The following is a 23,635-nucleotide window of genomic DNA, read 5'->3' as shown; positions in this document are numbered from 1 at the left end:
GTATAGGAAATGTCATCATCGGACACGAAAGTCTCCCGGGGGAGTGCGACTGGTGCCATGACGATCGAGGTCAGTGCGACAGGCCTCACCTGGACGATGGTCGGCGCTTCAGCATTAAGCTCGAGGAGACCTTCAAAGTTGAAACGGTACGCAACGACGACAAGTGTTTTTTTTTCATAATTAAGCATGACTTCAACTATTTCAACGTGTAATTTTCATCTTTTACAATTCGAGTATAGTTTATCCCATGCCATGCAAGACGCTATGTCTTGGAGAGGATGGATTTTGAAGACCATGAAATTTTGAAACGAAGAAAATTCACCTAAGGACCCATCATGATGTGGATTTTGTATAATGTTGAGAGCGTAACCCATTTTGGTTGCAAAAATTGGGAAGCATTTTACAAATTGTATGGTTTTGATGAGGGTATGCTTGTCACCATGGATCTTGGTGATCCTGAAATCGAGCAAGACAATATGGACATTTGGGTCCTTGTTGATACTCCTCCAGTTCTACCGCTATGTGAGTTTCTCAAACATAGTTAATTATTAACTAATTTATATTGTTCATTTCAAAATAGTTGACAGCTTATTTTGAAGTATCAAAGAATGTGCAGAAGATGGTAGATAGAACGTACTACACCGATGGCTCTGAGTTAACTTACAAGGAGAAAACTCATCTGGTTGGATTTTGTAATGATCTTGAGAATTACAATATCTACAATCGAACTCCTCAACATTATGGTCAATACGTGCCACTAGTGCACGTGTTGAACTACGGTAACTACCATGGAGATATCCTGGTAAGATTTTTTTACTATTACAACATCCGTGCATCTTTTTGCATACTTCTAAAACTAGTACATCATTGCTAACTACGAAGTTATTACTATGTTTTTCAACAGAGAATCTCAGGGAATTGTGTGCCTCATTTGATGTATCAGAATGGCGGCAGCCTTCGTGTTTTGAACATATATCCAGGTCATCCTACGAATCTCAACTGTCCATACCAGATTTCTAAAAGAAGTGGAGACATGATAATCAAAGAATGGAAAAAACGTATGGACAGTCGTAATGAGCTTCTTGGAAGCAAAAGGAAGCGAGGCGCAAGAATTGGAGACAGGATGATCTCCATTCTTCATAATAGAGAGTCAGTGTCTATATTGTTTTATGCTATTTTACCTTAAGTGTGTTTAGGTCCTACCTGATACTGATGATCATGTGCTAAGAACAATTATGTAGGGTTGGGTTCGATGACTATGAGGATGATGATCGTATGACTTATTATTAATTAATAACGAGTAGAAGTTGTATGATGATGCTTGATTAGTAGGACTTGTTATTATATATGATGATGTATGATGCGAGAGCATGCATGAGTTATTATATATCTGCGGGTGAAATGAACATATAGCAGTAGCGTTGGTAAACCAAGGATGAAGATATAAGAGATGACACTTCTCTCTATTAGCTAGCTAATAATAACCTAAAAATAACCCCCTAAACCCCTAAAACAACCACTTTTTTTAAAAAAAAAAAGAAAAAAAAAACCTCAGCTCCAGCCAGCTGCTGACGCGTGGAAGACTTTTGGTCCCGGTTTATGTCATGAACCAGGACCAAAGGCCCCCCTGCCTGGGCTGCCGGCAGCGGCCACGTGGAGCCCCATCTGTCCCGGTTCTGGTTTGAACCGGGACTAAAGGGGGAGGTATTAGTAACGACCCTTTAGTCCCGGTTCATGAACCGGGACTAAAGGCCCTTATGAACCGGGACAAAAGGCCGGTTTTCTACTAGTGAATTCTCTTTATTTGACAAGCTACGTTGTTTTGCATTGCCAGGGGTCACATTATGTTGATTCTCATAGAGATTTCCTCCCTCAAATCTTGGTGAAGTCTTTGGTTCCTCAACTACGAAACCGGACAACTTGCACCTCCCAACCCTTGAAAGCAAACTAATTTTATCCCTCGAGCGGTATCTAGGCTGACTCGCCATGGTTTTGCCCGGTCCAAATGACACGAGGCCAAGCTTTTAGGTACAAAGAAAAGAAAAGAAAAACACACGCAGCACTTATGTTAACTCCATTGAGACAAAATATCAAACATGTGTTGTGCATGCCGCTCGCATGGGCCATGCTGCTCTCCCGGCCATCACCCATCAGGAAGGATCACCCGGCCATCAAGCATGTACACGCATCGGCTTGGCCAGTAGGGCCGAGGACGGTTCGGCGCGTACGCGGTGGCGACGGCCAGCAGGGCCGACAATGTCTCGGCAGGGTGAGCTTGGCCAAGGCGCAGATGGGGTGTCCAAGAGCAGCTTCGTAGCAGCACGGGGCAGACGACAACGCATTGTTCCCGAACTGCTTGCCCAACTCGGAGGACACCATCATGTCGGCCACCGTGTCGCCCTCGAGCTCTGCCGTCGCTGCCACTCAGCTAGCCTCGGCTCGGCCATGGCTGTCGATCGGCTAGAGCGAGCGAGAGAGCTCAAGGAAGGAGCGCCTGGAGCGGGCGAGTGGATGCCGTGGGATGCGCAGGTGGTCTTGAGCGCGTCGTCGGCCACCCCGCCACCCCGGTTGGAGCCAAGGTTAAGTTACATAATATAATGCTCATCCGCTCTTCATAATATTCTTTTTTCTGAAATGAAAAACGATGCTGACGTCTAACGTGTACTCCTGGCTTACGCCTTCTCTCAGGGAACACGGTATGTGACTAGGGGCGCGGTTGAAAGATTAATAAAACCCTGCGCAACGACGGACAGCGCCGACTGTCCTCTCTGGCGAAGAGCTTCAAGCATGTGTTATGAGCTGCTTGATGGAAACAAGACATTCATGGCTGGTAACCACAATGATGGCCTTCATTCGCTTCACTAGCTGTAGTATGGTCGGCCGTGAGATTAGCAAAAAAGGAAGGCGAGTGAGCAAAACAAATTATCCTCACGAGAATATTGTTCTCATCTCAAGACTTGTATATGCACAAAAGATGGTGTGTGTCTTCTGTTAGCATACACAGTCACAATCAGAGACACATAGTCGTTCGTTCACCAGGCGGTGACACTTTCAGTAATTCAGTACTCCCTCTATAAACTAATATAAGAGCGTTTATATTAGTTTACCGAGGGAGTATTACTTATCCCCTTTATCCAAGCTGGAGTAACTGCTTTGATGTTGCAAAAGAGAAGGCAAACAAGATTGAGAAGGAAAACTAGAATTAGGCGTCCTAATGTAGTGAGCTGATGGTGTTACTGGAATTATAGTTACGATCTCATTCAAGATGGGCAAGCAAAACTAGAAAACAAATACAGTAACGTATGATCTGATCCACAAGTACAGTACAAAAGACAGTAACATATTGCTTGATTTTGTGTGGTCCAATAGGATAAGTCACTAGACCCCATGATCTGATCCACATGGCATCAAAAGATGCAGGCCAACACAGCTCACAAGGCACTGTAATCTTATTTTGTCAGGATCAATGTCAACTGTGATTTGTCTATTCTACGTGTCCACGCCACTATTTGTCTATGCTATGTGTCCAGATGCTGATTGGCCATTTGTCATGCAACAGATTATCCTGCCAGCTAGATGCAGTATAGAGTCTGCCTATTTGCAGTGTATGCCACACATTCAAAGAAATTTGTGTCATGTTCAGAATATGCAGTGTACGCCACACATTCAAAGAAATTTTCAGAACATCTGACACCCCTAAAATTTGCTAGGTTATAAATGTTCAGAAACAAACTTGGCAATGTCCCTGTTTACAGGATCAATCTGTTTACTGTCAGTTTACAGGATCAAAATTCAGTCTACTCTGTCAATGTCAAATCAAGAAATGGGGCAGCATGACATTGACCAAAACATTCAACGTTCAGAGATGACCAAAACATTTGTCTAAATTAGTTTACAAAATCTGTATACTGTAAACTATGCTCCGTAAAAAAATATACAAAATCGGAATGTTGCAGCAGGAACATTCAGTTTGACAAATCAAGAAATGTTGCAGCAGGAACATTTTGGTCAAAATCAAGAATGGAGTACAAAGTTCAGTTTCGTATAGATGATGCAGTAGGAACATTTTGGTCAAAATCAAGAATGGAGTACAAAATTCAGTTTTGTATTGATGATGCAACAGGAACATTTGATAGTACTGAATCTATACAAAAGTTAGACTAAAACATTCAGAATGACCAAAACTTTCAGTTCAAAGATACAGAAAATCTCACTCTAAACATTCAGTTGAAACATTCAGACTGAGCAAAATTTCAACATTCAACTTGTCAGTAAATTTCACTCTAAAAAAAGATACAGAAAATCTCAACCTTTAGAACTCTGTCAATGTCTGTAATTCAACATTCAGAGTGATCAGAACTTTCAGTTTAAAGATACAGAAAATCTCACTCTAAACAATCAGATTGACCAAAATTTCAACATTCAGCTTGTCAGTAAATTTCGATACTAACAGAAAAGAATTACCTCGCTTAACCCGTGTTTGGTTCCCACAAAAAGTTAAACTGAAATGTATATAAAGGGAATCCCAAAGAACAGAAGCAATCATGCAAGAAATCATAATCACAACAGACATAACACCAACAGAAAATTTACGGGTCGTTTAACCATGTACTACACAACAATGGCAAATATAACAAAAAAAAGCATGTTTGTCTTAGTCACAACATCACTATTACATTGTTGCAATAGTCGCATTCTCTGCTTGATTACTCCGAGTCATCGCCTCCTTGAGAATTTAGGATCTTCCAGAACCTCCGGAGCAGAGATAGGGGCCTCCCGTATGTCACGTAAAGCAACACGCAGATGACAACAAAGTTTAACTTGCCCAGCTTAAAAACGACACGTATCTTGAGAGATAGAGCAATTTCTTTAATAAACCACTTAATTTTCATGTATCGGATAAGCGCCTTCCGGAGCAATGCTCGAACGGGACTACTCATCTACATCAAGGGTGCATAACAGCGGTTAGCAAAATGAATATGAAAGCATTCAAAATGAGAAGGAGAAAACAGAGTTGAATATACCATATTTGGTGGAACATTCCCATCATATTTAGCCATCATCATCACGTCGCTACATGGACACATAAGTAAATACAATCAGGGAAAACAGAAAAGAACCTAACATCAGTTCAGCTCGGTCCTTGATGTATACTCACAGGAAGACTGCTTCAGCCTTGTCGGCATCCACACCACTGATTCGCTTTCTGAAAATCATCGGGCACGGATTCTGCGGACCTTTCATCCTGTGACCCACTATCTCAAGCCAAAACTGAAGACAAAATTAAAAATAACGGTGTCAGCAGTTTACAACAGTCCAATTTTAAGCAAGCAATGCACTGCACACAAAGATGCAGAAACGATATTCATAGGCATCTATCTAACACAGTTCAGCAGGGTTTGTAAAAGCAATCAATACGACATAAGCTAAAAGAGGTTTGGCAGGGCCTCAGATCAAGCAACTTAGTGATTTACATGATACGGCACTCTTGTAGATGAGCAGCAAGAACAAAAGACGGGCCCTAGGCTAGCATAACAACAGGGCAAGCATATCAATCCATCCATGAGACCATGCCCCTATATAACACGCATTGAACACGAATAGTATAACATAACCAGCCAACATCAAAACCACAATTAAAACAGAAGGCGCTTTCATCACCGCCTTAGTCTGGTTTGTCAACAATCAAAGCAAAGGCCAGTGTTTAACTGCTACAGTACATCTAACAGGATGTTCAGCACGGTTTCTCACAAAATCCAATGAAGATAAGATGAAAGAGGTTCGGCGGGGTCTATGATCCGATCAAGCATGTTAGTAGTGGTTTACATGTTGTAGCACTCTGCTGGATGAGCAGGAAGCACAAAACCTGGGCACTGGCTCGCGTAGCAACAGGCAACCGTATCAAGTTTTGAAAATGCATGCAGTCAAGCTAAACACAGCTAGCCAGCACCAAAACTACATTGTACAGTTGAGCATGGGCATCATGTTAGTTACCTTGTCGGCTGGTTGAGAGGCGGCGCGACCGGAGGAGGAGGACATCGTGCGGCGCGGGATGAGTTGTGGTAGAAGGGTGCTCTTGATCACCGCCTTGGTCTGTTTCGTCAAGAGTAATAAGAACAAAAGATGATTACTTGAATGCTACATGTAACAAGATGTTCAAGATATTACTGCTACATCTAAGATAAGCAGGCAGCATCAAGACCACAAATAAAACAAAACGAAGATCAGTGGTGTTTAACTACTACTACTAGTGTCCAACAATAAGAAGAAAGATCACTACTTTAGTGGTGCATGTTTAACAAGATGCTCAAGATAGTCCAGACAATTCAAGTGTCTGACTTGCCTTGGTCAGAGAAGAGGGGGCAGAGCCAGGAGCAGATGAGGCGCTCCAAACATTGACCTGCAGCACAAGAGGACTCAGAACCGAGCTTCCATTGGGCAAAAGGGTGAGCTGATTGACCAGTGCAAGCGACCAATCCAACAGAAATCAGCCGTCCATTTCACAGTCACAGCAGGGGATGGGGATTTTGGAGCCCTACCTGGGACTGGGAGTGCAGAGGGAGGCGGTGGAGCCCCATCTCAGCCGCCGGCAGCTCGCCGGCCAACCGCCTCGCCGCGGATCGGAGCACAGCAGCCATCAGCTTCACCTGCCTGCAAAAGAGGGAGGGGAGATTCGGAGCGGTGTCAGAGTGAGTTGGCCTGCATCTGCACCAAGCAGACGCATCTTGCCTGTGGATCTAGCTAGAGGACCAGAAAACTGACCAGAGCTAGGGTTCGTCGCCCTTCCCTTCTTCCTTGCTCCCTTTCCCTTTCCCTGCGCCGCCGCCACCAACGCTCACCACACTGAAGCGGACGAGCTATTCATTCTTTTTATCGCCCACCGGCCCATCATCCACTTTAAAGCCCACCACTTCATGCTTCTTCTCTTCTCGACAAAGGATGTGCCTTCTTCGCTCAAAATAAAAAATTATTTATTCATCTTTGAGTTTTTCTTTTTTTTTGAAAAACTTTCAATCTATTCATCTTCAATCTATTCATCTTCAATCATGGCAGTACAACGAACACCAGAAATAAAAATTACATCCAGATCCGTAGACCACCTAGCGACGATTACAAGCACTGAAGCGAGCCGAAGGCGCGCCGCCGTCATCACCCCTCCATCGCTCGAGTAGGGCACAACTTGTTGTAGTAGACAGCGGGAAGTCATCGTGATAAGGCGCCATAGGACCAGCGCACCAGAACAGCAACCGCCGCCGATGAAGAATAACGTAGGTTGGAAGGATTCAACCCGAAGACACACGAACGTAGACCAACAACGACGAGATCCGAGCAAATCCACCAAAGATAGATCCGCCGGAGACACATCTCCACACGCCCACAAACGATGCTAGATGCACCGCCGGAACGGGGGCTAGGCGGGGAGACCTTTATTCCATCTTCAGGAAGCCGCCGCCGCCTCGCCTTCCTGAGCAGGACACAAACCTTAACAAGATAGAAAAAAAACGACTGAAAACGGAGCCCTCCCGCCGGCCCTTGGCAGGATCCACCACGCCCCCATGGCCCTAGGGCCACAGGAGACCAGGCGGACCTGCAGCGGCGCCGGCGAGAGGCAGAAACCCTAGCTTTCTTTCTTGGAGGAGGAGGAGGACGAGGCTACCCATAGTGAAAGTAACATACGTTTGTTTTCTTCTTCTTTTCGGATGGCAACTTCTATTTGTAAAAAATGTCAGGGCCTGAATGCTTCGTGCCACACTTATCATTTGACAAGTTTAACCATGCTTAATACTCCCTCTGTTTTTAAATATAAGTCTTTCTAGAGATTTCAACATGGATACATACGGATGTATACAGACATATTTTTAAAACTTGTTTTGCTCCGTATGTAGTCTATACTGGAATGGAATTTCTAAACAAGACTTATATTTAGGAATGGAGGGACTACAAATTAATACGCTGACCGGTCGGTGCCAGCCCCCATGTGTCGTTCCCCTCCTTGGAGGCGTCGCTATGGTGTGTCCGCTCCTCGCTCTCTATTACTTGGTTGGTTGGTTGGTTGCCTTCGGGCAAAAGCCTAGGTCCAGTTACGGATAGCCGATGCCAGCGTCCTTCCTCTTTTGGGAGCATTGTTTGTGGAGACACGGCTTGGAGGTTCTATGTAGCATTCCTTTGGTGCTCCCCGATGCTCTGGATTGTTCATCGGGAGCGCTATGTACACCGCCGCAGGTGAGTCCAACTCTTTTTAGGCACTAGAGGAGGGTTGGTGTGTCAGCAAAGATAGTCGTTTGGAGTTGTTGCTCTTTGGAGGTGATCGTCGTTTGTCGATCGTTCCTCTTTTGGGAGCATTGTTTGTCGAGACACGGCTTTAGCATTCCTTTGGTGCTCCCCGATGTTCTGGATTGTTCATTAGGAGCAATACGTACACCGTCGCAGGTGAGTCCAAAACGATGACTTTCTCGGGGTTGTCCGAGTCACGCCATTCACCTGCCAACTCTTTTTAGGCACTTGAGGATGGTTGGTGCCTCGACAAGGATAGTCGTTCGGAGTTGTTGCTCTTTGGAGGTGATCGTCGTTTGTCGATCGTTCCTCTTTTGGGAGCATTGTTTGTCAAGACACGGCTTGGAGGTTCTCTTTAGCATTCCTTTGGTGCTCCCCGATATTCTGGATTGTTCATCAGGAGCAGTACGTACACCGTCGCAGGACCAAATTCGATCGCCTCAACCGGACCTTCTCCCCCACAATCCAGCGACTCCGGGCGGCGGAGCGCGCGTGGTTTGACGCGAAGAAGGCGGCCGCCGCCAGGGACGAAGCTGCAACGACGCGAGTGCCGGCGTTGAGGAAGGAATGCGACCTCGCCTTCATGCTCTCCAACTCACTTATGGAGCACCACCTCAGCATATACAAGTCCGGTGATGGTGATGACAAGTAGATCTAGTTTAATTTTCGTTTAGAGTGAAGTGCATCATTGGTCCTCAAACTATTTCAGAGGTGTCACATAGGTCCTCGAACTATGAAAATCGTCATCCAGGTCCTCCAAGTGCAATATGTGTGCTATTCTGGTCCTCAAACTATTTCAAATGTGTCACGTAGGTGCTTGAACTATTTCAGAGGTGTCACATATACACACACTTATTACACTTCAAGAATTTCTAAGGACCTAGATGACATTTTTCATAGTTTGAGAACCTACATAACACCTTTAAAATAGTTCAAGGACCTAGGATGCACTTCACTCTTTCGTTTATGCTAGTATGAACTTCGGTGATGTTTAAGTGGCGCGAGCTGCTAGTTTGAATATGTCGTATGTGTTTGAGTTTGTTTGTGGTATCTGTTCTGTCTTGGCATCCTGTATACCGTTAACGGTACAGAGTAAACGAAAATTGCAGGACCACGATTTGCGGGATCTACTAGAGATGCTCTTACACCCTATGAATGGGGACGGACGGAGCAATGTCGGAATTTAGCCACATATAAGTGCAAAAGAAAAGGCAACGAGGGGGGGGGGGGGTGGCGCGGTCCATGGCTTCTCCTCACCCACTCAGCGCCAGGCAATGTGTTGCCCACCTTTCCGATGCTCCGACATAGGCCTATCACATGGTCTACTCCATCCCTTCCAGCTCTTCCTGGACATCGCCAATGCCATCCTAGGATCAACATTCGATGCTCAATGCAGCCTAAGCAAGATGTTCTTCCAGCCCAACCCTAACCATGGCAATTGGTACTCACTTCATTCCTTTTTACTCCAAGTATTAGATTTGTCTGAACTCAAAGTCTTTGAAGTTTGACCATGTTTATACAAAAATATTGATATTCATAATGCAAAATCAATATCATTACATCCATCATAGAATATATTTTCATATTATATTTATTTGGTATAGTAGATTTTGGTAAATTTTAATATAACTTTGGTCAAAGTTTACAAAGTTTGACTTCTAGGATATCTAATATGCAGACTAAGAATGACGTACATAACTCCAACACGATCTTATTTGGAAAGGGGTCGTAGTAAAGGAAAGTGAGTAAGAAAAAAGAATGTTGTTTTATCTACACTACCCGTGTCTTGGATTATGTGGTGTGCACAGATTTTTGTTGGGCCTTAGGGCACTACTGGGAGCTGGCCTAGGCCTACTACCGGTTCGGGAGGGGGGAGACATGGATGGCCAATGATGCCGTCGCTTGGTCAAACAGACAAGACTTCTTGCATCTTTGTACATCCAGTAAATTAGGGTTTTGGTTAGTTCCATCCTACACGTGGGTCCCAGCAATGGTGCGTCACATGTGGAACTCCAGCGATGTGTGCACAATGCCGTTACCCGCCAATAAGTCAAGACGTCACCCCTCCTTGGAAACTTGTTGCATTCGCTGATCCTGCTAGACATGATGATTGGTCGGTGGCAGGACAACTTTTTGCGTTGCCTTTGGGAACATTTCTGGCCCGTGGGAGGACGCAAAGGCAATGGAGGGCGTGGCATGCAAACATGAACAAGGAGGCAATCTCCTCGAGCGAGATTTGCTACATGGGATTTTTCTTGGGTAACATGGGAAACGATTTTCGCTCATGTTCTCCCCTTGGTGGACCCTTTCCTGGACCCTGCGCAAGCGGGAGCTACATGCACCAGGTTGCCCTTGGTGGACGGCGCAAGTAGAAGATTACACCCTAGGAATGGGGATGGACGGAGCAATGTTGGAATTCAGCCACATATAAGTGCAAGAAAAGGGAACGAGACGGTTTTACCTCTAGTCTATCCCAATTTGTTTGGGACTAAAAGCTTTGTTGTTGTTGTATAAGTGCAAGAAAAGGGAATGAGACAGGGCTAGAACCACAGTGTATAAGAAAAAGGGTTTCCCCGCTTTATATTATAAAGCATGAACCACAACAACAAAGCATCCATACAAACGCACACCACACACTCAAGGCAAGATACAAAAATGCCGGGCACCGGCACACAACCACAACGACTACAAAGCCCCTAAAAGATGAGAAACGAATCCGCTTCGAGCCGACGGAGAACACCACCACGAGGAGCGATCGTCCGGGAGGATGTGTAACGGACATGCCAGACCGAGGACTCCAAGACGGTGCCTCCAGGAAGGGCACGACCATGAATGTCACCGCCGTCCGATCCGAGGATCGAGTTTTCACCCGGAGTAAGATGGAAGGGGTAGAAGCACCACGACGGAGCCTGCAAGGAGGACACGACGTCCATGGACGCCGTCACCGTCGACCAGTACACAGACTAGGTAGGTGATGTACCCCGGTGCTTCACCTCTTCCGCCGCCCCGGTCCGTCAACACCCGCAGCCATGCCGCCCAAGCAGCCATGGTTGCCTGCCCGCATCCGAGCCGTGCAGCCCGCCCACGACCAACGCACGACTCCCACCGCCAGGACCGCCGCCCCGCCCATGGGCACGACCGACGCCTTGTCCGCTCCAGCTCCCCCCCTGAAACCGAGTTCCGCCCCCGCGTCGAAGGCCCAGGGCACCGGGAGGCACCGGCCGCCGCCAGAGGCCGGAGAGGCAGGGTGGCCGAGCTGTCGCCGCCGCCGCCCAGAGACGCCACCAGGGGGACCCGCCCGAGCAAAGCGTCGCCACCCAGCCGCGAGGGCCCGACTGGGAGGGAGCAGCTCACCACCTCCGGTGCCGCGCCGTCCCCCACCAAAGACCATGGTGAGAGGCCGCCCGCAACCAGGTCAGCCGCAAACCCACGGCGCCGGACGCGACGCCGATGCGCTGCCAGAAACACCGCCGCCGACGCCACACCAGCTCGCACCACCACCATGCCATCTGCCGCCCGACGCCATGCCACCATCGCCAGCCTGCTCCGGGGCGCCGCCGCGCCACCACGCCTGACACCGAGCGCAGCGCCCCGCCCACGAGATCGGGTTCGTGCCAACCCCCACGCGTGGGGGACGAGAAGGCCCCGCCGCCGCCGGCGACGACCGTGCCCTTTGGCGGCGGGGAGGGAGGAGGGGGGAGGCGGAGGGGAGTTCAGCGGCGGAGATTTGGGGCCTTCCCCTGCGCCTCGCGGGTGGCGGCGGGGGAGGGAGGGAGGGAACCCTAGGGGACAAGACAAAGATAGCCTGATGTAGAGAGCCAAGAACCAGTGTATACCACCGGACACACTGGATAGAATCTGGTTATGGGATTCTAACATCAAACCCCACTAGGGAAGGAAACTAGCTACAGATATATACAGCAGGGAAGGGCCAAAACCCTGGCTGGGAGTGAACCGAGAAGAGCGCAAGGAGACAGGAAAGAGCAAGGAGAGATGCAAATGCCCTTTTCATATGCAGGCGGCGTTGTATATGGCGAAGGGTGATCGTGTGGCCGTGCTACTAACAAGAGAAAATATAGCATGCTATGCAAAATTGCCCCCTCTGAATTTCTCAATTAGCACGCTATTAACAAGAAACTATACACTGATTTATTTAGCGAGACAATTCTCTACACGCCTACAGTGTGCTATTAGAGGCGCTATAGTGCGCTATTTTTTTCAGTGGCTACTACAGGAGCATCACACATTAGAGCTGGGACTCGTTCATACTTACTAAAGAGTATGAATATAGCAGCATGATGTACTAAAGAGTATCAACAGTCCAAACTTAATACGAAGAATTACATAATAACCAGTTAAATTAACCTTGTATTGTGCCAAACCAATGTCTCTACACGGTTTCTCGCTCCTTGGCAGCATTGAAATGATTCTCGCTCCTGGACTCTCCGTAGGTGGATCTTGACTGACTAGAAACAGATTGAGCAGAGAGGTGGCGCAACTGGAAGATTACACCCCAGGAATGGGGGTGGACGGAGTAATATGGGAATTTAGCCTAACATAAGTACATTTAAGATTGCTTGACTGTGATTGAGAGTGGAGACACGAGACAGGTGATCCATAGATGGATCGTGAGTGACTAGTACAAGCAGATCGAGGTTATGGTAATGAACAGAGGAAAAAAAAATCAAAAAACTAAGAGATGCGGCATACCTTGTCATGTGGATGCTCTGTGCACCGTCGGAGATGAGAAGGAAACATCAGCCGCCGCCGGCCGCGAGATGGCAACAAGCAAGGCACGGCACCAGCTGTTGGGCAGCAAGGCTAGCGCGTGCATCGCCATCCATCCGGAGAAGACGGACATATATCCATGGATGGATCAGGGCGCCGCCCAGCTGAGGCTGGGCATGAGACAGATCCAAGGGAAAACCAGTCAGAAGTTACGGTAGTAATTAACAGAGGGGGGAACAAGAACCCAGGATGTGCAGCATACCTCGGTGCACCATCGGAAGATCAGGAGGAAACATCTGCCGGCCGGCCGGCCGCGAGATGAGAACAATACACGGCCGGCCGGTCACCAGGTGACTATAAGCAGAGCAAATCGAGGCACTCAGCAGCTTCATAGGTCGTCTAGTAATCAGATCTAGTAGAACACACGTTAAGTAATCGGCAACGATGCGGCCGGGTAAGGGAATCAATTAATCGGTCGAGGGGAAGACAAAAAACTTGCCATACCTGAGCCTGAGCAAGGTGAGCTTGCTATACCGGTGGGAGAGATCAACAGCCATGGACGAATCGGCCGGTGAGCCTGAACCAGAACGAACAAGAGAAAACGAGAAGAGCGTGTGCGGCGACGGCGGGGGAGGAGGAGGAAGAGATGGACATAGGTTTTTTTTTTCTGTTTAGGCAAAGATGGAGATAGGGTTTTACTTACTACTAGTAATAGTCCGGCTAATCACGTACGTCCAATCCAATCCTATTACCCGTATGCTATGGTCCGTCCATCCGGCTGTCCGTGTCGATGATGCGACCGAACTGAAGTGCGCCACTCATGCATTCAGTAGCCATTGTCCTTTCCTTCGTGCATGCCGACCCTACCTGCCACCACTACTGCTACTGGTCCACCCTACTGGTGAGCATAGTTAATTTTGTTCGCTACCGTTTAGACCACGCTGTAGAGACCGTGAAAGTCATCCAACGCTGTGTAATTTAGACGTGTTTTCTCCTGCAAACAAGGGATAAACGTGGGGAGGTTTGCAGGAGAACCGATCATAGACCCGCTTCAGACCGCCCTGGCCACAAAAACTCGCTCCCCCCTCCCGCACGCGCTTCCAGCCCGGCGACAGCTGGCCGCATTCATGCCGTTGTAGAGCGCGCCGCTTCACATTGAAGGCGACTCAAGGCGAACCCGGCCTCTCACTGCATCCTGATATGTGCAGGCTTTGGCTGCGGGCGGCAGCTCCTACGGCTTGGCGGCGGCGCTTGTCTGCATCTTTTTGCTCTGGAGTTTGGGTGTTGTGGCGTGTGAGTGATCGCCAGGACTGGCTGGGTGCGGCTGGATCTGGCATCGGCGAGGGCCTCTCGCATGGCTCTACTCGTCAACTTGGCGTGCTGTTGGTGGCAGCGGGCGGCAGCGGTCTGGTTCTTTGGCTCATGAGAGTTGGCTCGGTGGCGAGTAAGCAGGCTGCAGTTGTCTTCCACCGTTGTTGTGGGGTGGAAGTTTTGGCATCTTGGGGGTGAAAAACTAGCTCCAGCTTGGCCGGAGCCGGCAACGTGACGTCCTTGGCCGATGCGAACCTCCCTGGAGGCGTTGTTGTTGGGATGCTTCTGTCCACCCCTTCCGGGCATCGAGGAAATGTTCCATCTCTTAGAACGGATGATGGCGACACACTTTGCAGCGTGGCCCTTCTTGAAGGCATTGTTTCAGTGCCGGCTTGTCGACGTTGGTGGCTGCTTGCTTGGTGTGGGGATGTTGGGGGTGGTGACCCTCGATCTGTTGGCGTGGTGGTTTGTTTGGCAACGATGGCAGTGACGTGCGGAGCTGGATACTTGCAGAGTTTTGATAGTCGGTTCTCTCCGACGTGTTTGAGAGGTACCCCGTGCCTTGTTGCATCGTCGTGAAGTTGGAGTTGTCGTGGAGGGGCCTTCGTGGTGACGATGACATGAGATGGATGGCAGGCTGCGGGCCTGGTCGGTGCGAGCTCTGCTTTTTTCTCCTACAATGTTCATCACTAGAGCCGGAGTTGTCTGGCCGTTGGCGTGAGTGGTCAACTGTTTGACATGGATCGACATTTGCTCTAGCATCTGTTGCAGCTACTGACGGCTTCGTCAGTGGCCGTCTAGGATGAAGTTGGAGTCGCTCACTCGTGGAGGATTGATGAGATGATGCTCAATGGCAACCTCAACGATGGTCTTCTTTTTCTCGATGGTGTGTGAGTCACGCCAATACGAATTGACGTTTTCGAGTCAGGCCAATTCATTTTGACGTTATTGGGTATGTGTCGTGTTATATGAATTGACGTTTTCCAGTCACGCCAATTTCTATTGACGTTTGTGACTGTGTGTCGCGCCATACGAATTGACATTTGTGAATTTATTTGAAGTTACGTGTGACGCGTCGTATGAATTGATGATTTCCAGACACGCCATTTTTTTTTACGTTTTTTATTATGCGTCGTGCCATACGAATTGACACTGCAATGTTTATTCGGTCAGCAAACCATAAAAGAAGCATGCAAACTATAAAACAAAAAGAGAAAGAGGGTACGCTGCAATATTTATTCGGTCTGCAAGTAGAAAATAGAACATTCGAAACTGAAACCTCTCTGGGGGCAGTGGACGGACTAGTTTGGTTCTGCTAGCCACAAGAGGCAACTCACGCATGCGAGGGATATGAAGTAGTATATGATTATATTGTACTATATAGCATCATGTACTCCGTTACAGCAGTCCATAAGAGCATCTATAGTCGGGTATCTCAAACCCGCCTCAAACGCCGAAATAAATGACACAATCATTGATCGGTCAAGAAAATTCGACCAGCATAGGCGCCCCAAACAGGTCTTAAACTCTCAGACTGACATGCATCTCTCATATCCAGCCCAAATATGGGGCAGATATTGGGCTCCCGAGTACGCCCGAGCGCATCCGCCGTGTCGGACCCGGCCCACGCCGGTCCGCCCGATCCCACACATATTTCTCCTCATTCGCTCGCCGGAGCAAACCCTAACCACTTCACTCCACTCCTCTCTATCACCCAAGCCCCGTCCGGCGATCTTCGACATGGCTGCAACGGATCGAGTCCTTCACCTCCAGATCCACCGACCCCGAGCTCATCCCACGCGGCCCCGAGGAGGAGATGGTCGTCCATCTTGCGCGTCGCCGCTCCCGGGAGGAGGCCCGTGCGAGGCAGCGCTCGGATTGTTTCCGTTGGGAATCCATTGCATCCGCTCAAATGGTGCATGGATCCGGTGCTACTGTGCGTCGCTGCCTCACCGGAGGCGGTGCAGTCCGTCTGGCGTCCGAGCGGTAGCGGCCGCACAACCCCTCCATTGGCACGACGAGGCCATGGACGTACCATGGGCATCGTCCGACGAAAACATGGCGCGACGTGCCCATCGTGCGAGGCAGCGGGCGCGGGAGTGGACATCGGTGAGGCAAAGCCACATTCTCCCGGCACCCCGTATGGTGCACCAGTCTGGGCGCCGCAAAGTGTGTCGTGGTGGATGTCGCCGGCTCGTCCCAAGACGGATCCATCATCGACCTGACGTCCACCGGCACCGTTAGGGTTATGTGCTCCGACAATGAAGAGTAGGGCATGGGAGACGGCGGCGCCTTGAGTCCCGTGAGCCAGCTCGTGTCCCATGCCTTACTCTACCTTGCCGGCGACTGGACCAACACTCTGGGGAGCGCAGTCGGCCGCCGGACGTGGGAACGGCGGAGCCACACGAGGTCCGCTCAAAGATCGATTTACGTTGAATGTAATAATATGGATTTGAGGTTTATAATCTGAGGTGTCCGATTATAGAATCAAGTATATAAGGCGTGGCGCTTGAGTGGTTGGATTTGCCAAGTTTAGTTGTAGATGCTCTAATATCCGTCGAGCTAACTTTTTAAACTAGACACGTCAATTCATAAGACGTGTTACCCCTTAAAAATGTTGAACCATTTATAGTAGTTCTTCTGTCCTGAAATACTGCCGGAGAAATAGATAAAAGTAAATATATGTAGAATTAAAATATGTCCAAATACATCCATTTTTTTAAAGTATTTTTGTACGAAGAGAGTATATGCCCGAGGGGCCAGAAATGCATACTATAAGGAGTACTTAAGTTAAATTAGGCGAATCGATGCTCTTGGGGTTAGGGGGGTGCGGTGGGGGGACAGACTCACCGCCCGGCAGGAAAGAGCAGTACTGTACTTGGTCCGCCACCCAACGCATGCACACATACACTTGCACACCCACCGTCCGGAAAGCAAAAAACGACTTCAAATCTCCGAGGCGCGATCAGCTTCGTACCGCATTTTCTTTTGTGAAAATCATGTTTTGAGGTTTTAAGTTTTATATCAAAAGAAACCTTAGTTCATACGCATGAAGGTATTTGCAAATATAATTTACCATGCAGGTCAAAATGTGTGAGAGCATATGAAGATATAAATCTCCGGCAGTCATGTAGTACGACAGGTATCTCTTTTCTTTTTTTACGAAAAATCATATTTTGAAGTTTAAAAATAAGGACGCCGCTAACTGCCACACGTGTGGGCGTTAAGAAATCTGCCCACACGTTCTGTGTGGTGCCTAAAAGGACCAGCCAACACGTCTGTGTGTGGGCAAAACAACTAGCGCCCACACGCCTCTTTTTTTCTTCTTCCGATCCCTCTTACATGCGTGCGTGTGGACGAAATAGATAACGCCCACACGCCCGGTACGTCAGACCTCGTACCTCGTGGTCCCGCACGCCCCGCGTGACACTTTAACGCGCGCCCCGCAGTTGCCATGGGCCGGACCCTTGACCATGTTCGTTTAAGTGCAGTTGCCATGTCGCTGAACTACGGTTGCCATGTCGGACAACTACAGTTGCCATGTTTGCTCAACTGCAGTTGCCATCTCAGGTCAAAGTTCCAGATTGCCATTTTTTGGACAACTACAGCTGTTGCCATGTGTGGTCTATTCTACTGCAGTTGCCATGATTTTAAAACTTTAGGAGTTGCCACCTACTAACACTAGGCAGTTGCCATATAGCGCTACAAAAAAAGGCATGACAAAAACATGTTCGGGTAAAAGAGAGAGTTGCCATGTGCTCACAAGCACACTAGGGCAGTTGCCATTTAAAAAGAAAGAGTTGCCATATGCTTACGTGCACACTAGGACAGTTTGTCATGTACCATGCCAAACATATGGCAACTGACATGTTCGGGTAAAAAAAAGAGTTGCCATCTGCTTGCAATCACACCAGGGCAGTTGCCATGTACACTGCAAAACGCATGGCAACTGGCAGCTTGGGTGTGGGAGAGGAGGCGGGCGTGTGGGCGAGATGGCAAACGCCCACACACCAGCCCTTGTGCGTGACTGAAAACTGGTGTATGGGCGAACTGCTAAACGCCCACACACCGGCCCCTTCGTGTGGTAAAACGGATGTGTGGGCGACCACTCTCACACACCACACACGCGAGTTGTTTTACGTGGCATACAAAATCAGCTAATTCATGCCAAGATTCGTGCAGAAGTTACTGGACGGTGATGGACGTGTGTGGGTGAGTTGGCTAACGCCCACACGTATGGGCGTTAACATTTCCGAAAAATAAATAAGGACGCCGCTAACTGCCACACGTGTGGTAGGAAAGGAGATGCACCACACGTCTTTAATGCAAACAGTTTGCCACGTCATCGCATACATGCATTGTAGGAATTTTTTTGGATTTTCAGTTTTTAACATGTTTTATCTCTTAAACGAAAAATCCGATTGAAGATCCGTTTTCACCATTAAATCCCTCGCGATGAGATCTTCGAAACTACATCCCATGTTGATATGTTTTGATGAATTTTTTTTGGATTAAAAGTTCCCATGTCTATTGCATATGAATTGCCATGATATTTACACTGAAGTTGCCATGATATGTTTCAGCTATTTTTCTTCTACATTTAAAAGTAAATTTTGACATTTATAAAACGGGGAATTAAGAAACTAGACTTGCCATGAACCATAAACTAAAATTGCCATGATACATGCACGTAAAATTGCCGTGGTTCATACAAAAAACAATTTTCATGGTCAAAGTACTGAAGTTGCCATCATCAAAATACTAAAATTGCCATGATCTAGAAACTAAAATTGCCACATGGCAACTTTAGTTTAAGCCCTATGGCAACTGCAGTGTAAACATCATGGCAACTTCTGCGCAAACAAAATTCGTCGAAACATATCAACATGGGGTCTAGTTTTGAAGATCTCGTCGAGACGGATTTAATGGTGAAAACGGATTTTTAGTTCGCTTTTTTATTTAGGAGATACAATATTTTTAAGCCGAAAACCAAAAAAAAATCTGCTAATGTCATCTATTCATATGTGGCAAAATGAGTGGTGATGGAGGCGTGTGGGCGATGTGCAAACGCCCACACGTGTGGGCGTTAACATTTTCGATAAATAAAGGACATCTTAGTTTTTTTTGGGAAAAGTATATTTCCCCCTCCTTGAACTCTCTTGAAAGTATAGAAAAGGTTCCTTAACTTCAAAACCGATAAATCTTAGTCTCTCAATTTCTCAAACCGAATTACTTTAGTCCCTTGACTCAACAAAAGTGCTTTTTGTGCTAACTTGACATGGTTTTGACCATTGATGGCCCACGTGGTAATCTTCTTCCTCCTTCCCATTTTAGGGCTCCTTTGATTCAAAGGAATTTTATAGGTCCTTACATTTTTTTTTCTATGTTGGTCTTTTGATTCATGGGATTGAATCCCATAGTGATTTTTACTACGAAATCTTTTGTACTACATTTTATAGAAAATCTAACATCAATTCCAACTTCTTTTTACAATTCCTTTGTTTTTTCTGTAATGTCAAACACTCATTGCTAATCCTATAGGATTCAAGGCATGCCACTCCAACTATATACTTTTTCTATTCCTATGTTTTCAAAATCCTGTATGAATCAAAGAGGCCCTTAATTTAGCTGAGCATTTCATCGAGCGGTTAACGAGCGTCGAGCAACAAGAGAAGGAGGTAGCCGTGGACCTTGTTTGGCTCGCGGCGGCAAACGCAGAGGGTGCAGGCGGTCAGAGAGATGCGGCACGGCGAGCCTTGTGGGACGGGCGGGGTAGAAGCAGGCCTATCGCGGCTAGCAGCACGGGGGCACATGGCAGCTTGGCCTAAACACAGGTGAACTCGTAACACAGCTAAGTGCTCATGGAATGCCTCTGCCATTGCCAGCGACGGCGCCGTTGATGTCTCCGCGTTGTCCAGTTCACGTCACATCCATCACATGCATGCTGTAGGTTGTGGAACATGACACGGACACAGGGCGTTGGCGGGGTGCTCGCTTGTCCGTGGGCGCCGTTGGATGTTGAGCTTTGGTCTGTCGACGTTGCCACGGTCGTCATCCTCGCATAAGGCATGTCACGAGCGCTGCGAGCTGGTCACGTGGATGCGAGCTCCCAGGCGCCGCGCACAGAGCGACAAGATGAGGTATCTGACACAGAGCACCAGCGCGCAGAGCTCCGGCATCCTTGACGTGCTCTTCGCCACGCGCGAGCCCAGGTGTACGCCGCCTCGGTGCGGTCTTCTCTCACGCACTGTTGTGCCTTGACATGATGGTTGGTTGGCTCTCGGTGGAGCAGTGGTGACAGCGGCGAAGTTCTTGAGCCCGAGTAGGTATTGGAGTCGCTGCTCTCTTCGTCTTCCTCGTCGTTCGGGGACGGTGGTGCCGATGGGCGCAGGCGGTCCTGGTTGGGCGACTCAACGCGGCCGCGTCACTACCGGCGTTGAGCGCTCTATGCCGCGCGGGTCAATGTTGGCGATATACACCGCTGCATGTCGTGCTCTCTGTTGTCTTTACCTTGCAGTCTTTTGGGCGCTGAACGTGGCGGTGATGGTGTCGCTAGTTAGTCAAGGTGGCCATGGACGGCTAGCCGCAAGCACAGCCCCGCCTCAGCCATGCTGGTCTCGCGAGCATCAACATGGCGCAGCTCCCTGGCCGCCTGCATGCTCTGTGCGTGCTGCCGCGAGCCACACCCGCTCCATGCCTACCTTTTCTCTTGGTGCTCGGTGCACGCAAACTACTCGATGAAATGCCTGCCGAGTTAAAATGAGAAGGAAGAAGAAAATTGCCACACATGGGCGATGACTGGTCAAAACCATGCCAAGTCAGCACAAAAACCGCTTTTGTTGAGTCAAAGGACTAAAATAATCCGGTTTGAGAAGTTGAGGTACTAAGATTTGTTGATTTTGGAGTTGAGGGACTATTTCTATACTTTTGAAAGAGTTTAGGGACGAAAAATATACTTTTATCAAATTTAAATGTGGATACTCCCATTTACACTTACCTGGATACGCTTCAATAGAAGTATTTGTTTCACAAAAAGCAACTCATTGAGCAGCAAGAGCAACGAACAGGGGTTTCAACATTACCTTCCACGCAGACGGCTGGATGATTGCTTCAAACTCATCAATTAAACTGGAGATGTCATACATGGCGTCCGTGAGCCGTTTCATCCAGAGACGTGTCAGTTCGTCAGTGATCGACTGCCTCTCGGCGACCATGAGCACCGCCTCGACAGACTCAAGCGCCATCTCCATCTTCTTGAGGTCCTCGTCGAGGTTCTTCTGCAGTGCGATCTGGCCTCCTACCACAGAACCAATCTGCTCGGCCACCACCTTGAGGATGGCAGCGGCAAGCATGCCACCTAGCGCTGCCATGGACACTGCTGCTCGTGCCCGGGTACCTCAATATGGAGGTGCCGAAAGTCCTGGGACTTCCTGAGAACAAGAATTGGAGGTGCGGAAATGCAGGATGGGACCTTACCAATTCTATATCATGGCTTGGCTTTGTTTATTTTTTATGATGGATCCCGTCTTGTATCACTCATATTGTGGGGGTAGTTTTGGCTGATGTACCGGAAAGTGTGTGGAACCCCATGCCAAGTCTTTGTCTTCTCTGTCTTGTATCCATCGACGATATTGCATTGTATCCTACGAACACCAACGTGGAACTCTATGTGAAGTCTATGATATAATCCAGCTGGTGGAACTTACAAGTTCTGCTTCAGTCCTGTTTTAATTTTTTTTTTGCGGGGGTAAAAGGATTTTATTCCATAACAATAGGGATACAATCAAGTGGCACAAGTTCCTCCACACATGGTGGGCTCCTACCTAGCCATACAGCAGTAGTACTCTCCGTACGACTATAAAACGCTAGCCGATCTGCAACCCTATTTTGATCACGTTTAATCTTCGACGGAATAAACTCCCTTTCACCCATAAGACGATACGCACTCTTCATGGTGAACCTTCCACTCTTCTCCGAGAACCAAGCGAGAAAGTCTTGCCCCCTGTTAGGGGATGTCCGAATCTTCAAAATTTCACGGACATCCATGTCCCAAAAGTATTGCCAGAGCCGCTGTACGTTCCAAGCGCCAGACTCCTCAAGGAAATCTGCCACCCAGTTATACCTGCAAGTACCCTTCGGGGTGATAGGCTTAAAGTCGTGCCCCCTCGGGATCCATGCATCTCTCCAAGTTTTTATCAAAGACCCGTTGCCCACCCTCCAAATCAGGCCCTTCTTGTCTTGAGCAGCTCCAAGCCATGTGTGATGCCTCTCCACACAGCTGACGAAGATGTAGGGAACACTGTGTGATGTCCTGTTTTAACTAACGATTGCTTGTAGACAACTCTACTGTTTTATCGAAGAAAAACTCTACTGTTTTATTATCCAGTCGGCGTGTCTGCAAAATATTCAAAGAGATAGTAGTAGTAGAAAGTTGCATGAGATTAATTAGTACGAGGGTGGCTTCTCCTGATAAGTATAGTTGGAATTCGGTGTACATGCAGCAAGTAAAGAGGTGGAAAGGAGGGAAATTAACCTATACTAGTAGAAGGCCCCGTGCGTTGCCACGGGCTTTTAAATATTTTTACCGTGTGCATATATAAACATAATGCATATCAAGTTTTACGTGTAAACATAATCGAAATCCATATCACACAAAATATTCTTCGATACAAAATGTAATTCGATAATGTATACATAGAAAGACACGCGATGCACAAAATAAAGAGAGTGGTACAGAAACATAGTACTCTTTATTGTGCACTATATTACACAAGGTAGATAGCACCCTACATGACTTTTATGCTTAAGACCAATCATCTCACGAAGCATTTCCATTGTTATTAACCATTAATTAAAGACAACAGATGGAACATTTTGTTACCTTTAAACAAATATTCCAAGATGCTGCAACCAGAACCTTAATACATTATGGAATTTCCTAACAAATATTACATAGACCCAAATATACAGCACAACATCCAATAAAAAATCATTATAACACACCATCTAACTTAAAAGTCTGGCATATGAAAATTTAGACCTCCGATAGAAAACGCTGAATTTCAGCAGGAAATATCAAATACATGCTTCCCTGTCCGATGTATAAATATGTGTAGTTCTCAATTGATGCACTTTTGAAATCTTCTAACTCACATAACACCATAATTACAGTGATTGTGCAACATATTTTTTAGAAAGCATGCATAAGCCTTTGAGTATAAACACAACTTTTGGTAGGGAGTCAATAACACCCCTAGGTAGCCAAGCCTTTGAGTATAAACAAAAATGATTTCTCAAGCTTTCTTTTGCTTCATGGAGCTGT

At 47.6% G+C, this 23,635-nt stretch overlaps 1 protein-coding gene across 3 annotated transcripts; it reads right to left on the bottom strand.

The window, feature by feature from the left end:
• Positions 1-4,534: 4,534 nt before the first annotated feature.
• On the bottom strand, positions 4,535-13,666 carry LOC119294848. 3 transcript variants are annotated; one of them, XM_037573125.1, is made up of 10 exons: positions 13,507-13,666; positions 13,265-13,414; positions 12,985-13,172; positions 6,763-6,948; positions 6,540-6,651; positions 6,344-6,400; positions 5,995-6,093; positions 5,159-5,271; positions 5,025-5,073; positions 4,535-4,940 (listed from the first exon to the last, which is right to left on the bottom strand). In XM_037573125.1, the coding sequence occupies exons 5-10, from the start codon at positions 6,636-6,638 to the stop codon at positions 4,707-4,709; spliced, it is 651 nt and encodes a 216-aa protein (XP_037429022.1). In that variant the 5' UTR covers positions 6,639-6,651; positions 6,763-6,948; positions 12,985-13,172; positions 13,265-13,414; positions 13,507-13,666; the 3' UTR covers positions 4,535-4,706. The 3 variants fall into 3 exon arrangements, with proteins under 3 accessions (XP_037429022.1, XP_037429029.1, XP_037429035.1); XM_037573132.1 differs by having other exon boundaries at positions 6,763-6,945; XM_037573138.1 differs by lacking the exons at positions 12,985-13,172; positions 13,265-13,414; positions 13,507-13,666 and adding an exon at positions 12,640-12,960.
• Between the last annotated feature and the right edge of the window lie 9,969 nt (positions 13,667-23,635).

Source organism: Triticum dicoccoides, chromosome 1A (genome assembly GCF_002162155.2).
Source record: "Triticum dicoccoides isolate Atlit2015 ecotype Zavitan chromosome 1A, WEW_v2.0, whole genome shotgun sequence".
Classification (NCBI taxonomy): domain Eukaryota; kingdom Viridiplantae; phylum Streptophyta; class Magnoliopsida; order Poales; family Poaceae; genus Triticum; species Triticum dicoccoides.
Note: the sequence above shows the minus strand (reverse complement) of the source record. Positions and strands in the feature narration are given on the sequence as shown.